Raw genomic sequence first — 15,400 nt, 5'->3', positions numbered from 1 at the left:
ATTTGATGATTTAGATTTGGATCCTACCTCATACTGTAGGTGTCTCTTTTGTAGACACAAAAAGGATTTAATAGTGTGTGATAACACTGAAAATGAAGATTTAAAAAGAGTTTAGTTAGTTTAGTTCAGGAGAACCGCTTCCAGAAAAATATACGATATCGATTAAGAACTTATCCTTATGCAGGGGCATCTCAATAAATTGGAATATCGTAGAAAAGTTCTTTTATTTCAGTAGTTCAATTCTAAAAGGAAAACTCATATATTATGCATATTCATTAACTACATAGGAAAATATTTAGGAGATACTCTTTAGAAGGCCAATTACTACCTAATTTCTACATTAAAAAAATCATTTTGGTTGTCTTATTTAGCTAATATTCAAATTTATTGAGATACTGTAATATACTATAATTAACTTTAATCATACAGTGGTGCCTTGAGGTATGAGTTTAATTGGTTCCGTGACCACACTCATAACTCAAAAGACTCATATCTGAAATCATCCTCCGCCATTGAAATAAATGAAAATACCATTAAAATGGAAGCCCCCGCCAAATGTTTTTAATAAGAAAAATAGCACTCTATAATATTGTACTTTAGAAAAGCATACAGTAATGACATAATTAAAAACAATGTAAATAATTAAACTATTTTTGTCACATTTTATGCTGTAATTCAATGGACATTATACTGTTCCTTCCGGTGTGTGCACCTTGGCCACCTGCGGGCTGTATAATACAGACAAGTCTGTCTGCTTCTCTTTGGTTGTGGTTGTACTTTATATATACCAGTGTGATTGAGAAGTAACTCCCTATTTTTAAGTACTTGTAATTTATTTCTGAACTATAATTATTACAAGAAATGAACATGAGAAGAAAGTGTATTGCATGGAGTTTTATTTCAAATTCGATATGGTTCGCCAGCTTTAGCTGGTTAGTTTCTCAAGCCGCCTGGGAACCGCATTAACTGATTTCACAAGGAGCTCTCGTGGGATGGAAGACATAACTTCTCGTCTTCACCCTTCAAGTTCTTCCAAAGTCGTGGGTTTGGTAGAATAGACTTGGGTTATGTATTTGTTTCAGCACAGTCATTAATACAACTATTACAAAAAGAGGTGAAGGGATATAAAAATGTACACAGCCCTGTTCAAATGGGAAGTGAAAGGGCTAAGAGGTAATAGAGACTCCGAGTTTCACAACTGATCACAAAGCTGTAATATCGCCTGTGTGAAGTTTGCACGTTCTCCCCGTGCCTGCGTGGGTTATCTTCGGGTACTCCGGTTTCCTCCCACATCCCAAAAACATGCATGGTAGGTTAATTGAAGATTCTAAATTGTCCATTGGTGTGAACGTGAGCGTGAATGGTTGTTTGTTTAAATGTGACCTGCGATTGGCTGTCGACCGGTTCAGAGTGTTTGTACCCCGCCTCCTGCCCGCAGTTAGCTGGGCTTGGCTTCAGCACGGCCGCGACCCAAGTGAGGATAAGCAGTGTAGAAAATGGATGGATGGATGATTGTAGTAGTATTGTAGTATATATAAGTAATATTAGTCATGTTTCACAAAGGACCTGTAAGTCTACTTGTGTTGCTCAAAGTAAGGTATTTGTTTGAAAATCAGTTGCTTAAAGGGTTATAGCACTGCAACGCCAATACTATTTGTTGACTAAAAAAAAAAAAAAAGCATTTGCCTTCATCGAATGTCGTTAACAAGAGAATGTGATTTTTTTTTTTTTTTTATACCTCTCCAGTGGAGTAATGTCTCTGCTGGGAGATAATGATTCCCCTTTGCCTTACTGACCTGTAGAGGTTGGAGTCAAGCAAACGACCCTTCGTTACAACAGTAGGCCAAGGTCAAGTGTCAGCTACTAGATATGGCGTTCGCATCAGCGTGCACTCACAAGCGTTCATTGACCCGAGAAAATTGGGAAACCCCGTGACTCCTCTAAAAAATGAAATACTGTCCATTAATAGTCATATATTTGACTGTATTATTGGTGCCTTGCTTCTTGTTTGGAGTAACTTAATGAAGGTATTACTTGGGCATTCAGTGGCAGTCATTGCATAATGCCTCTTCTCGCATGAATATATTCGCTTCCTTATTTACAATGATTTTAGCAGTTGCTCCACTTTTAGAGCGAAGGACATTTTTATTTAAACTTAGTCACGCAGCAGATAAGCGTCTGTCCTCCGTGTCGGTCTCTGCCTGCTCCGAACCTCTATAAACAAGTCTTATCACAAGCATTTACAATGGTCAGCATGCTTCATCAAGCCTGATGACTGCAGAGTGTATTGTAGGGCATTTCAAGGAACACATGAGACAACGTTGTGTGTTTTTCACATTTCAAGGGATAGCCTTTTATTATGTACTTGTAGCATTAGTGTGTGTGGACACATACTATTTCAAATTCGATTGTCGAAGCCTGATTACTCAAGATTAGGACAAGATTTCTTTGGAGGAATGATCGATGAGGATAACGAAGTAAAATAAATATTAGGTGGATGTTATTTGGCCTTTGCAGTACACTTATTAACTACACGAACTGAACTTGATTCCAAAAGCGTTGCTACTCAAACTTTGAATTACATTACATTTTCAAATAAAGAAACTTGTTTTACCTGTTGTAATTTGTAAGACTGTAAACAGGAATAAAGAGAAAGAAAAGTGTTGCAATAGTGTGAAACATCCCTCCCTCCCTCCCTCCATCCATCCATCCATTTTTCCCCGCTTATCCGACCGAGTCGGGCCGCAGAGGTAGCAGTTGAATCAAGGACGCCCAGAGTTGGCTCTCCCCAGCCCCTTTGTCCAGCTCCGGTCCCCCTTCTTCAAAAGGTGGACAAAAATACCTGTCAGCCAATCCAGAGGCACTTCCAATGACGTGTCAACCACGAAGCCCCACAACAGAGCCTTTTTTTTTTTTTTTTACTCCAGGTAGATCTCATCCACCCCCTGGCCCCTGCTACCGAGGAGCTTTTTAACCACATCGGCGACCTAGACCGCAGAGATAGGAAACCCCACTTCACAGTCCCCAGACCCTTCTTCATCCTGTGAAGGTGGGTCGGTCGAATTGAGGAGGTCTTCTCCCCACAGACTCACAATGTCCCGAGTCGAGGTCAGCAGCTCCCCATCACCCCTACAGTTTAGGAACCACTGGTGAACACATCCATAGTGTGTCAATTCCGATTATCCTGGTACAACACTGATCTACGGCAGTGTTTCCCAACCTTTATTAAGCCAAGTGACCTATTTTACATTAGAAAAATCTCACGGCACTCACATTTCACAAAGACTATGAATGCTGAAATAAGTTTGAGATTTAAAATCAAACAAAATTGGCAAAGACGGTAGGTTTGTAAGTGTCATAGGTTTTGCTTCAACTATTACAAAAATGTGCCAATGACATCATCCTGAGTACTTAACTTCGAGGTCAATGCCCCATTGCCCGGCGTTGGCCTTTTCAGCTCCAGCCAAGTATGAGCTGGCAGTATGTGGGGACCCATCAGAGCTGGGCCGGATTACCTTCAGAGTCCTTGGTAGCTTGGTACGGCCTGGGTTAATGACACGGGCCTGAAGATAAGGCCTAGCCCTCTTGATATCCAGACGTTACTCCACCAGCTCCTTCATTGAGAAAAGCTTATCAGTTTTCCCGGGGTTATACCACCAGTCACCTGGCAGAGCACATGGGTGTTTTTTCACGGCGCGAGTATTGACAAGTCAAGGTCCACTTGGGTGGCCTTATAAATACAGACGCGGTGGAGGCGGGAGTGCATCACTCCAGAAGAGCCTCTCCGTCATGGATAACCGATGTCAGTGCAGTAGCGACAGACTGTTAAATCCTATCCTCTTCAACATTCTCAGCCAACTGGGTAGCAGCAGCCCAAGTCCGAACAACTCTAATTCAATACCTCACCGATGCAACTGTGAGCTTCGGCGAACGGTGTGCTTGAAAAGGCCGTCTGAAATTTGCAAGGAAGCCTCAGCGGTTCTAGTCAAAACCGTCCATTTCATAAAGAACTTACCGGCTTTCAAGCAGCTTCTGCCCAATGACCAGTTCATGCTCCTCAAAAACTGTTGGGCGCCCCTCTTCATCCTGGGCCTGGCGCAGGAGCACGTGGACTTTGAGGTGGCCGACGTCCCGGCCGACAGCATGCTGAAGAAGATTCTTCTGCGGCGTGATGGGGGAACTGAGATGGAGAGGGAGCAGCCCACCATGGCGGGCGTCAGCAAACTCAAATCCTGCCTCAAAAAGTTCTGGAGCTTAGATTTGAGTCCAAAGGAGTATGCGTACCTTAAAGGGACGACGATATTTAACCCAGGTATGTGTGCAAACCAGATACATTGCGCGCTTGCTTTACTATGTCTTGAAAACCAGCCACTGAATGTCTTTGCATCCAACAGACATCCCAGATCTACAGGCATCTCTGTTCATCGAGGGCTTGCAACAAGAGGCCCAGCACGCCTTGAGCGAGGTGGTCCAGCTACTTCACCCCATGCGGCAGGAGCGTTTCGCACGCATCCTGCTCACGGCGTCCATGCTGCAGAGCATTACGCCCAGCCTCGTCATCGAGCTCTTATTCCGGCCTGTAATTGGCCAAGCTGACCTGCTGGAGCTACTGGTGGACATGCTCTTCTACAGGTAGAGAACGCCTCCGTCAAACAGACTCAACCAAATCTTTTCCACTTAAAATGCAAATGTGCATTGCACATTTTCTTCAATGGAAGCAAACGTCAGGAACTGTTTCATGTCCGGGGAGATTTAGTTGTCCACAATTACAAAAACGATGTCTTAATGTCATGCCCTTTGTTGAAATAATGTTAACTCTGTTGTAAATATATATTTTTTTGCATCTACAGAACAATTCAAATAAACCTATTTTTATACATAAACTCAATTTTTGTGTTTTGAAGTTTGTATTACAATGCAGGATTATTACCCACTCAATATCCCTACATTTGTTGTGAGGCTTTTTGCTGTTACATTCGTCTCCCACTGCCATCGTCAAAGACAGCAACTTACAGGCGGCCTAGCTGCCCCCGCTCAATGAAATCACAATTTGTTTTGGGAAAAACATATTGCAATAATCTGCAGAGAAGCAATGAAAGAATGCAATTTTTTTTTCCATACAGGGTCGTGTGACACCACAAAGGTTAAATTCTATTGGGTTAGCAACTTTTACGTGTTACAGAACAGAATATTTCAACTTTACACACACATTTTGAATAAAAAAACAAGTAATTACAGGTGGATGTCAATAAATTTGAATATCATAGAAAAGTTAATTTATTCCAGTCATTCAATTCATAGTGAAACTAATACGATCACTCCACACACAATTAAATATTCCATAATTCTTTGGAAATCTTGGATGATTACAAATTAGAGTGCAGGAAACCCCCAAATTTAATATCTCATTATTCTATTTTTTAATACTTTTCATGAGTTTCAATTTTTTAGTTTTACTGAAATAAATCAACTTTTCTTCCATATTCATATTTGCCCCAAAATTATTAATACCTTGAGCAAAATATTTAACGTCAATTTGTTTTGGGTGTCTGTTGACTGAAAATGATGCAAAAAAGTGTAAGAGATATTCATCATTTTCTATACTAACTATACTATACAGCCCTGATTTTATTTGGCCAATTTTGAAATTGCAACATTCTAGAAGATCCTGGTATCTTCGGGCACAATCTCTACAGCATTCCAATCAACTAAATATTTAATAACTTAATATATACATGCAACATTGGACATGTAAAAGTCATTTATTAACTTTTACGTTGTTTTGACTTTCTTGTGTGCTTTTCAGTTAAAGGATATCATTCAACAAATAACAATTTGTTCCATTTGCTGGGTCATACTGTATTTGTCTCTCTCTAGTGGAAACAAGTGGAAATTGCCCGTGGACAAGATAAACGTTAGGGCCTTCACACTTGATATTGTACTTAAAATGAAGTATAGTATACTCATTATTGATTGCGCAAGTGCCACGTACTTAAACGCGAGCCACATCATATTTTGGAACGAGCACGGCCTTGTGGATGGAGCAAGCATGCATGTGAACGAGAGTTGGGAAAGAGAGAGCTTCTTACCAGACACCTCATACAGGTAAAACAGGAATGTGCTGGTGGGGGCTGAGAGGAAACAAGTGTTGCACAGGGCGCCTGCAACAAACACACAAAAGCAAGTCATGACAAATTTCGGCAGAGGGAAAATAATTCAGGCTTGCACGCCAGTGCAGTGTTGTTGCTGTTTTTGTCACTTTTGTTTTTATTCAGGCGAGGGTGGTTAACGTTTATACCCAAGTTGAAGCTTTTACATTTGATGATAACAAAAGGAGCACAAAAAGAGCATTTTAATTTCTTATAACTATGAAAAAAACCGAAAATGTCTAATACACTATAAAAGACAGCAGCAGCAAGTAAGCTTTTATTATAGATTATTTTTATTTCTAACCCTGCTCCATCAGTTTGAGTTTGACTTTTTTGACAAACCAAACAACACACGCACACACCCCGACCCATGAAATAAATACAAATAAAATCAGGCCTCACTTCTGCACTGCATCTTCACTGTAAAAAAAACAAAGACTACCCCCTAGGATTTGATTTCCTTTTCGTTAGAACCAGCGAAACAAGTTCCTGCTTTTGCTGAGAGCGGAAAAATCCTGCCTTGCGCATCACGGTCACCTCAGGGAGATGACAAAACAATGCAAGTGATACAATTTAAAAAAATAAAAACAGTAGACCGAGGAGCGGAAAATCGTGGACACAACCGTCAACTTGCTGGAATACTGTATAACTTATACCAGGCGTGGGCAAACTTTTGTGTTCCATGACTACATTATTTTTTTTTTGGTTTTTTTTAATGGACAAATGGGCCATACCTTGTTTCATTAACCAGTTTTAGAAAGAAAAAAAAGAAAAAAGCTAAATAATACAACAAATAGGCCTACTAAAGAACTCTGGTGGGGGCATATTAAAGAATTCATGTATGTGGCCCTTATGTGTATACAGTATATAACACTTTAAAATATGAATCGTTGATGAATATTTCAACCTATGTAGAAGTTTTCATGTACACTTCCAAACCAGAGGGCTGTCTTCACATTGACTAAGGGAAGCTGCTCAGTCAGCTTTGCTATCATAAAACATGTCACAGAATAGTTGGGATGACACAATATTCATCTACTGTACACAGGTACGAAAAAACTTAATGGAAGACCACTAGTGTATTTGCTCTAACTGATGGGTTTGTTTGACTCCTTTTTAAACTCATGTTACCTTGAAGCATTTTGTACAACTTACAGATGTTTATTGATGTACTGATTTTTGTATGGCAACTAAAGCTGCCGCTCGACATACAGTATTAAGTAATGATAATAGCAGAGCCATTCAAGTAACTCGGTGTCCGTTTTTTTTGCCCGAGTCAGCTGGGATATATGAATTAAAAATATAAAATTTTAATTGAAAAGGGTAAAAAAAAAAAATAATAAGATACTAACAAATTAACGTTTTATAGAACTTAAACAAATTACATTTACAACAGAGAAAATCACAAGACAAAGTAAAAAAAAATCAAAATGAAAAAAGTTTTTTTCAAGATAAAATTATAGAGGAAAAACACAACAATATAGCTTGTGAGGCAATAGCAGCTTCTGTGTGTCGCTGACAGTAGTACAGTATGAAATCCAAGCGCACATTAAAGTTACAAATTGTCTGCTAACACCGTGTTCTTCTCGGATTGGTTTAATTTTAATAAATGACAACTAGACACCCCACGGAAGCCAAACATGAACTTTAAAGACAACAGCATCCGGGAAGTTAAAATGGAAGAAACTGTATAAATATTTATATTATATTATTAGATTGTTCATGTAATATCTCCTAAAGCATATCCGGTATACAATATTTGCAAGTAATATGTGCACCTTAATACATATGCAGATAGAATAGAAAGACAACCACATACAAATACACATCTTTATTGAACATGAAATGACAATAAAATTGAGATTTTTACTTTGTCCAAAACAGCACTCACCACTTTCATAATTAAAAAAAAAAAAAATAAATGCATTCAAATGTCACAAGGGGTTTAACAACCCATGAAGTAAATTCAAAATAATATTTACAAGGAAATATGGCTAAATCCTTTAGTCAAAACATGATAGTGTGGCGCTTAAAACGCCTGTAAGCCCTGACAAAAGTTGAACAATCACTTGTATAAACTTTCAGGTCATTCATCTTCTACATTCCAACGCCGTGACTGCCAAACCTGCCTGAAGTGTAGACATTCATCTTTTTCAAACATGACACTGCAAATTGACATATGTAACAAATACCGGTACATAGTATAAAAAAAAAAAGAAAAACAATACAAAAACAACAATTTAAACAATCCTCTCACTTTCGTAAAAACAACTTGACCGAAGGGAGGTAAATTCATCGAAACCTATAACATTAGCAGCATTTAAAAAATGAGACATGAAATGAAAAATGTACTACCCTTACAAGTAGGGTAGTAAATTTCCAGGCATTTTTGAAGTTTGAATGGGAATTTTACTGGAATCAACTGGAAATTTTGCATTGGCTACTGTGGAAAATAATAACAAGAGTTACAGAAAATTTTAAAATGAGGCAGAGCATGAAAAAAAATATTCCGTCCAAATCTCCAGTTAATTCTCAATAATTCCAATGGAAAGATGTCAAACTTCCCAAATTCCTTCCCTTTACTTAGCCAGCCAGCATTGTGTAACAGAATTCAGTAAATGAGAGCAGGAAGATAAAAGGCGGGCATGTACAATATTCGGCCATGTCACTACAGTGCAAGGAGAGGCGCACCTGACGAGTCCATTTCGGTGTCGTGCAGGTAGGGCGAAAAGGCCGTGGCGCTGCTGGAGGAGTATGCTGAAAGAGACACACAGCTATTCTCTCATCTTTGAAACAATTGAAAACTGACACACCGCTGTCAAAAAGTAGGTGGGGAAAACAATATGACAAAGAACATTAGTTCTACAAGCTGCATTAAATGAACAACAGGAATTACTGGCTGTGGAGTCCAGGCAAAAATAATCTCCTGACTGTGGGGAAGAGTGGCAAGACAAGACTTCTTCAGCCTACATCTAAAGTACTTTCCATCAATCCATTCTTTTTCTAGAGCGTGTCCTGTTGAGGGTCACGGGGGGAGCTGGAGCATATAGCAGCCGCCTTTGGATGAGAAGCAGGATACTAGGGCTGGGTGAAGAATTAATAAAATAGGTGAATCGAGTTTATTGCTCAGTTTAAAAAAAATAAAAATTAAATTGGGCAGTTTTATTTTATGGCCATATTTCCCATTTTAACAGCCCTGGGCGGGCTGCTAGCGGTCAAGCGCATTCACGTAATGCAGTGTCTTCAATTGAGCTAAAATGGATGTTTTGGGAATGTGGGAGCAAGCTGTAGTATCTGGGGGGGAAGGCAAATAAATAAATAAATTAATTAATAAAAATTTAAAAAAATTTAAAAAAAAGAAACCCACCTAAGCATGGGTAGAACACGAAAACGCCACACAAATAGGCCTGAGCCAAGATCCGTTCGTGCCTAGAATCTCTCGACTGTGAGGCAGACATGCTCACAATTCTTGCGCCGTGCTGCCTACATCTAGTTTCCCATTTGAGCAAATATATTATGGTCAAGACTGAGCTTTTTGCCAACCGGTTGCCGTGTGGTAATGACAGTCGTACTCCCCAGTAGCAGTATATGAGGCGGGTTGTCCAGTCGCTCACTTGTATAAGACCGGCTCTCAAACGAGCTCATTTCAGCAAGACAAAAATGAGGGTGCGTAAAGTGTACTATTCTCTTAATGCTTAAGTTATTTTGACAAAAACATGTCAAAGACGTGATTAGAACACCTGGGAATGGTTTTAAACTGTGAAAAAGTCATAATAAGTCTTCTTTAAAAGCCCCTTCCTATCATTTGCAGTCCTATTTTTATGTTGTGCATTTCTGAAGGGGAAGAGACAAGATGAGCCAAGAGCTTCTTTTACACAGACGTCTCGTGAATGTGCCGCATCAGACTCCAAACAGAAGATTTGTCCGCCTGTGCCTTTTCCACAGAACCCAGAGAAGGGGTACAATGCCACAACTTACTGCACTTTTGCACAGTGGCACAATTAGATAAGACACGAGACGACGTCAGCGCCAGCCTGTGACCGTGATGTTCTTTGTGCAACCTAGTTTTGGTTAATTGTCAGGGTTTTTTTTTTTTTTTTTCTAACTAATAATTTTATAGGAATAAAAAAAAAAAAAAAAAAAAAGTGAAATGTTAATGGTGATATTTTATACGTTACAATTATCTTATGCATTGGGTTTTTACAAAGCTTACATCTGATACACGAGGGAGGCTGACAATCCCAGGCTGCGGTGCCAAAGTTGCAGAAAGAAAAGACGTGTAACATGGCACCTCATCCTTTTCGCCGCCTCCTTGCAGACCAACAACAACAAAAAGGGCTGCTGCACTGTAATTCCTCAGAAATCCTAGTTGGCCTCTAAAATGACACAACAAATCACAGGGCATCCTCTGGCATATATTTAATGGGACTTGATCTGCCGCCGGGGGTGTCATGTGACCGCTCGGCTGGAGGGGTGGACGCGGCTTGATCGGTGGGTGTAAGGTGACCGAGAAAATAGGGGATTGTAAAATGCCCAGAAAAAGACAGGACTGCGGCGTTTTCACTGTGACTGGGTGCTACGTTACTGGGAAGCAGGAAAGAGAGGTGGCTGTGGGGGCGGTTCTGCAGCTTCATATCAAGATGTGTACGAGGATGTGGGTTTAACCACTAATCGCAGACCGCTTCATTTAGCTTGGACTTTCTTACAGCAGCTGTCCCCAACCTTTCCTCGCGCCACAAACCAGTTACGTTTACCACAATTGCAGAGATTACCAAGGAAGTGTTCAGGGTGTCTTCAAATATCAAAGAATTTCTGCACTTGGTTTGTAAAATTACAACGTTCAACCGGCACTGATTTTTGGGTGGAACGCGTCTACTTGTCTATCACAGAAAATCCCCGCTATACAGTGGTGTGCCATTTTTTAGCATTTTTATCCTGAGAGATTATCTTGTGGTGTAGGAGGCCGTGCAAAGAGGGAATTTTTCCTTCCTGATCTAATCGGAAAATGGTTGGGGCCGACGATCGAAAACGATCAGCTTGTTCAATTTTTCCGGTCACAAATCCTCATGTTTGTGGTCAACACCAAGTCTGGCCGATCCAAGGATGTGAAACAGATCGTTAGCGCCACAGGAAGCTACCTGAAGCTCATAGAAGAGCAACACGTTGAGTGTTTGCATCAGCGTGTCTCACAAGTCATTTACCACAATTAAAATGACAATGAGAAGAGTTTGAAACCGCAACGCTGTTCCCAGATAAGTCAATAGTTCGCCTCGCGTCATCGATATCTTATCAACTATCCATCTACTACTACTCGTTTTTCTTCTTTGTTTTTCCCGACAAGTCAGTTTCGGTACTGTGACATAAATCTGGTTTGGAGAAGGAGATTAACGAGTGTCGGTGGAGATATTGTATTGTGTGTGTGGTGTGCTGTGTTGGTCATCTGGATTTCACGACACGGTAGAATAGCGGTAAGTACAAACTTGCCAATTCTTTTTCCTGCTATGATGTGGGGTACCTCACATTTAAGAATACATAAATAAATAAATCAATCAGTTAAGATATTAAAAATCAGCATGTGTAATGCCTGTTTTTTTTTTTTTTGGCTTACTGGTGCATGAAAAAACACAATGCTACATTAATGTATATAAAATAACATTTAAAAAGTTACAAATTATTTGTACCAGATATCTACTGCCCAAGCCACTTTTTTTGGTTGTGGACCCTTGTCTTAAAGGACTGCTTTGCAGAACTCACTTCTCCCGCTGTATTGTCTCATCTTCCTCGCCAGCTCATCTGACGGCGTCTGCTCCGACACTTTCACTTCTGGAACTATTGATGGGAACAGAAAGAAACCAAATGGACAAATGCAACTTTATAAAAACACATGTTAATGTATTTCTTTGTGTGTGATTTTGAAGCTCGCGTATTCATAAAGAGCTGGTTAATGGGTTATGAAGTGATGAAGCATAGAAAAGAGCTTCGGCTGTGTTTTTAACTAGTGATGGGCTTAATAATTGATTGATTCTGCGATTCTCAAACACGAAAGAAACACTGCCTAAGTACAGTTCAGTTGTATTTAACTTTTAAGTTCAATAAATATGCATTTTATCTATGAACTATTTGTTTTTTTAACATTTACTTGGGTACAAGTTTTAACTTTTATGTGCGGTAAATTTTAATCGAATCATTTACTAAGTATAGCTCTTATTTTCTTATATTTAAGTGCAGCGTTAATGTTCAAACCGCAATAATATGATGATCAAAAACGTGTCACGTTTTTGATACACACGTTGGCCTATTAGTTATTGTATTATAATGTTGGTCATGATGGTGGTACTAGGGGAGCTAAGTATTTTTTTTAAAAGGTGGTACTTGGTGTAAAAAGTTTTAGAACCACTGGATTAATCAATTATAAAGAATTTGTCAGCTGTGTGGAACTGATTGAAGTAATTGAGGCAAGATGGAGTGCACTACATGGCATCAGCTCACGCCTAGATCCAAGCAGCGGTCTGCTTCGGCGCGAATTTAGAGTTGCGCGCCTTCAGTGTAGGACCGTGTTGTGTCGCAAGATGCCAGGCAGCACTGAGGTCTACTGGAAAAGATGTGGCCTAATTAAGAGCAAGAAGAAGAAGAGGCAGAGAAGGTAACCTACAGTGAAAGTTGTTGTTCCCTCAGATCAGAGAGAATATGCCTGTGTGTATTGTTGCTGCTCCGTGTTTGTCGTTTGAAGGGTTATAATCACCATAACATCTATGCTAATTTCTGTGAGCCTATCCAAGATGTTTCACATTATATATTAGCATTACGCTAGCAGAATTTTGTTAAACGCAATTATATGATTTGGTTGAAGATTTTGATTTCTAAATATACAATATTTAATTCACTTTTGTTTTACAGTAAACTGGAGCTGGGAGTGACAAACTGATTGGCGCAAGCACACTTGGCCTCTTATTTGGAGAATTGCGCGTGCTCGAGAATGAGAACAGACGCTAAGGAGTCATTTAAAATGTATGTTGTAATAAGTGTAAATGTGTTTGAAGTGTGTAAGAACCAGGAAGGGTAAAATTATAAAACAAAGTTGTTGTTTTTTTTGGTTTCTCTTTATGGCAGATTTTCACCTATTGCGGGTTGGTCTGGAATCCTCCACAATAAACTGTAGTCAAATAGTTATAGTTCAAAAACTAGCATTATGTCATGATGGGTATTTTACGATGCCATGAAGAAAATATGAGATTCTTACAGTCACTGCTCATGAAGGTGTTGGTCATGGTCTCGTTGCCGCTGTCCGGCAGAGTGCCGTCGCTGCGCCCATTAGGACGCTGTCCCGCAGAATGATGCCTCTTGTTCCTCTTGCCCTTGCGGGTGCTGATGCGAATGACGCCGTGCACCAGCTTGCACTCTGCCTCCTGCTCCTCCAGGTTGTAGTCCTGAGCGATGCTGTATATGAGCTCGCTGATCTCATTGGTTTTGCGGGAGAACGACGAGTCAGAAGTGCACTTGGCCAGCTGGTCGATCTGATGCAGGGCGTATAGCTCCAGCAGCTTCTTGGTGATGAGCGAGTCAATATCTGTGCCTGTGTCGCTCCGGTCATCCAAGTCGTAGTCCTCACGGGATAACAGGCTGGTGTTGCTGATTGGCCGCTGGCTTTCCCCCCGGCCCGAGGTTCGGGTCCTCTTGGAGGCCATTACCGGATACCTTACCGACTGACCAGCGATGCGCACGTCCGGGTAGCGGAAGCTGTCGCTTGTGGGCAACAATTTAACAGATTTAGTGGACTTGTTGGGCTCAAAAGAGATGCCGCCACCGGGTGATTTGGTCACAGCCATGCCATTAGGAGGGTGGGATTCAATACTTGCTTTAGGGGGATTGTCTGTGGAGCTCTCGTTAACGGGCAGGCAAGGCTCTCGGCTGCCGTAAAATCCACAGGTCAATACACAGCAGATAAGGGCCTTACAGCCGCTCCACCCCACGGAGGCACAGGAGCCACAGGCATGTCTGTTGGTGGGCGTGTTGTCTGCCGAGCCAGGAATGAAGCCAATAGTCTCTGAGCCCCGTCCGGCGCCGCTGCGCGGGGGTGCTTTGCGACCATGTTTGGTCTCAGAGTAGCGGGAGCGGTCGTTGTGATGATGCTGTTTGTAGGCATCCTTATAGGAGTCGTGGCTGGTTTTGTTCTCCCTGAATATAGTTGGGGCCTGAGTGTACTTGTCTGCTCTGGGGCTGTGATGTTTGTGGTGGCGGGATGCCTGCGGGGCCCCAGTGCTGTAGCCAGGCATGGCTCACAACCCCCCTGACCTGCTTGGGGAGAGGGGGAAGACAATACACAAGTAAACCCCCTGCTCTCAAAACTTAAAACCATCTGCATAACCGGTATTCATTCCAGAAATACAACTGGGATGCAACGGTGGGTCATCTCTGCTTTTTCTGCCCTCTGGTTGGCCATAGGAAAACTTCAACGAATGTAGTGATCTCCACACGCAATATAGTTAATAATCAGCATCTCTGATGAGAATGATGTATTTTATTTCAATGGTTTTTTTTTGTCATTTTACTCGATTCTGAACTATAAATTATTCTAATAATAATAATTATTATTATACTGCGTTTTTGGGTAGCATTGACTGATGTGGTGTTCTCCAAATACACGGGCCTTCACTGCATTAATGAGAACTGTAACACGGGAACTTGACTACGACTGAATGTAATGCTTGCGGACTCATTTTCGTCCCTCCCTGAGAGCCCGAACATTGGGAAAACAAGTTACACACCCAAAACGCAACCAACCGCCTCGCTCTTAAATGGCAACAAACAAAACGTGTACTTACCGCATAGGAGTAACCGGTTGAGCCCAAATGACTTGCTGGGGGAGCCAAGGACGGAAGTCGCAGAAAGAAAAGTTCATCTACTCTCGCGTCACACCGAAACAAAGCGTTACAATTTACCGCATACAAAAAGATAAAGGTGACTTTGCTCTCGCCAAACAACGAACTCGACCAAAATGAAAAGCGGCGCCTCTACGTGAAATTCGAAGTGGACTCATTGGCGTTGTGTCCGGTCGGGTGCACTTGTTGTCGTCCGGTGTTTGGCCACTAGCTGCGGCTACGGCTAATCCCTGGCTGCCTTTTACCTCAACCGCCTTCAGGTGAATTATGACGTCACGAGAGGCGGGTATTAATGCGCAAAAAAAAAAAAAAAAAAAAAAAAAAAAGGGCGGAAGACGACATCAACTAGGCTCGGATGCAAAGCACCAATAA

General features: G+C 41.0%; 1 protein-coding gene across 6 annotated transcripts; it reads right to left on the bottom strand.

Moving 5' to 3' along the window:
• Positions 1–2,893: 2,893 nt before the first annotated feature.
• On the bottom strand, positions 2,894–15,302 carry kdf1a (keratinocyte differentiation factor 1a). 6 transcript variants are annotated; one of them, XR_009789206.1, is made up of 7 exons: positions 14,972–15,302; positions 13,390–14,444; positions 11,904–11,978; positions 6,090–6,161; positions 4,016–4,180; positions 3,516–3,614; positions 2,894–3,146 (listed from the first exon to the last, which is right to left on the bottom strand). XR_009789206.1 is itself a non-coding variant. In XM_061777893.1 (6 exons), exons 2-6 carry the CDS (start codon positions 14,420–14,422, stop codon positions 3,577–3,579), a joined length of 1,383 nt encoding a protein of 460 aa, XP_061633877.1. In that variant the 5' UTR covers positions 14,423–14,444; positions 14,972–15,302; the 3' UTR covers positions 3,208–3,576. The 6 variants fall into 6 exon arrangements, 5 of the variants coding, with proteins under 5 accessions (XP_061633877.1, XP_061633876.1, XP_061633880.1 ...); XM_061777893.1 differs by lacking the exon at positions 2,894–3,146 and having other exon boundaries at positions 3,208–3,614; XM_061777892.1 differs by lacking the exons at positions 2,894–3,146; positions 3,516–3,614 and having other exon boundaries at positions 3,768–4,180.
• Between the last annotated feature and the right edge of the window lie 98 nt (positions 15,303–15,400).

The sequence above is a fragment of the Phyllopteryx taeniolatus genome, chromosome 6 (assembly GCF_024500385.1).
Source record: "Phyllopteryx taeniolatus isolate TA_2022b chromosome 6, UOR_Ptae_1.2, whole genome shotgun sequence".
NCBI classification, from domain to species: domain Eukaryota; kingdom Metazoa; phylum Chordata; class Actinopteri; order Syngnathiformes; family Syngnathidae; genus Phyllopteryx; species Phyllopteryx taeniolatus.
The sequence above is the reverse complement of the archived record's forward strand: the minus strand, read 5'-3'. Positions and strand labels throughout refer to the sequence as shown.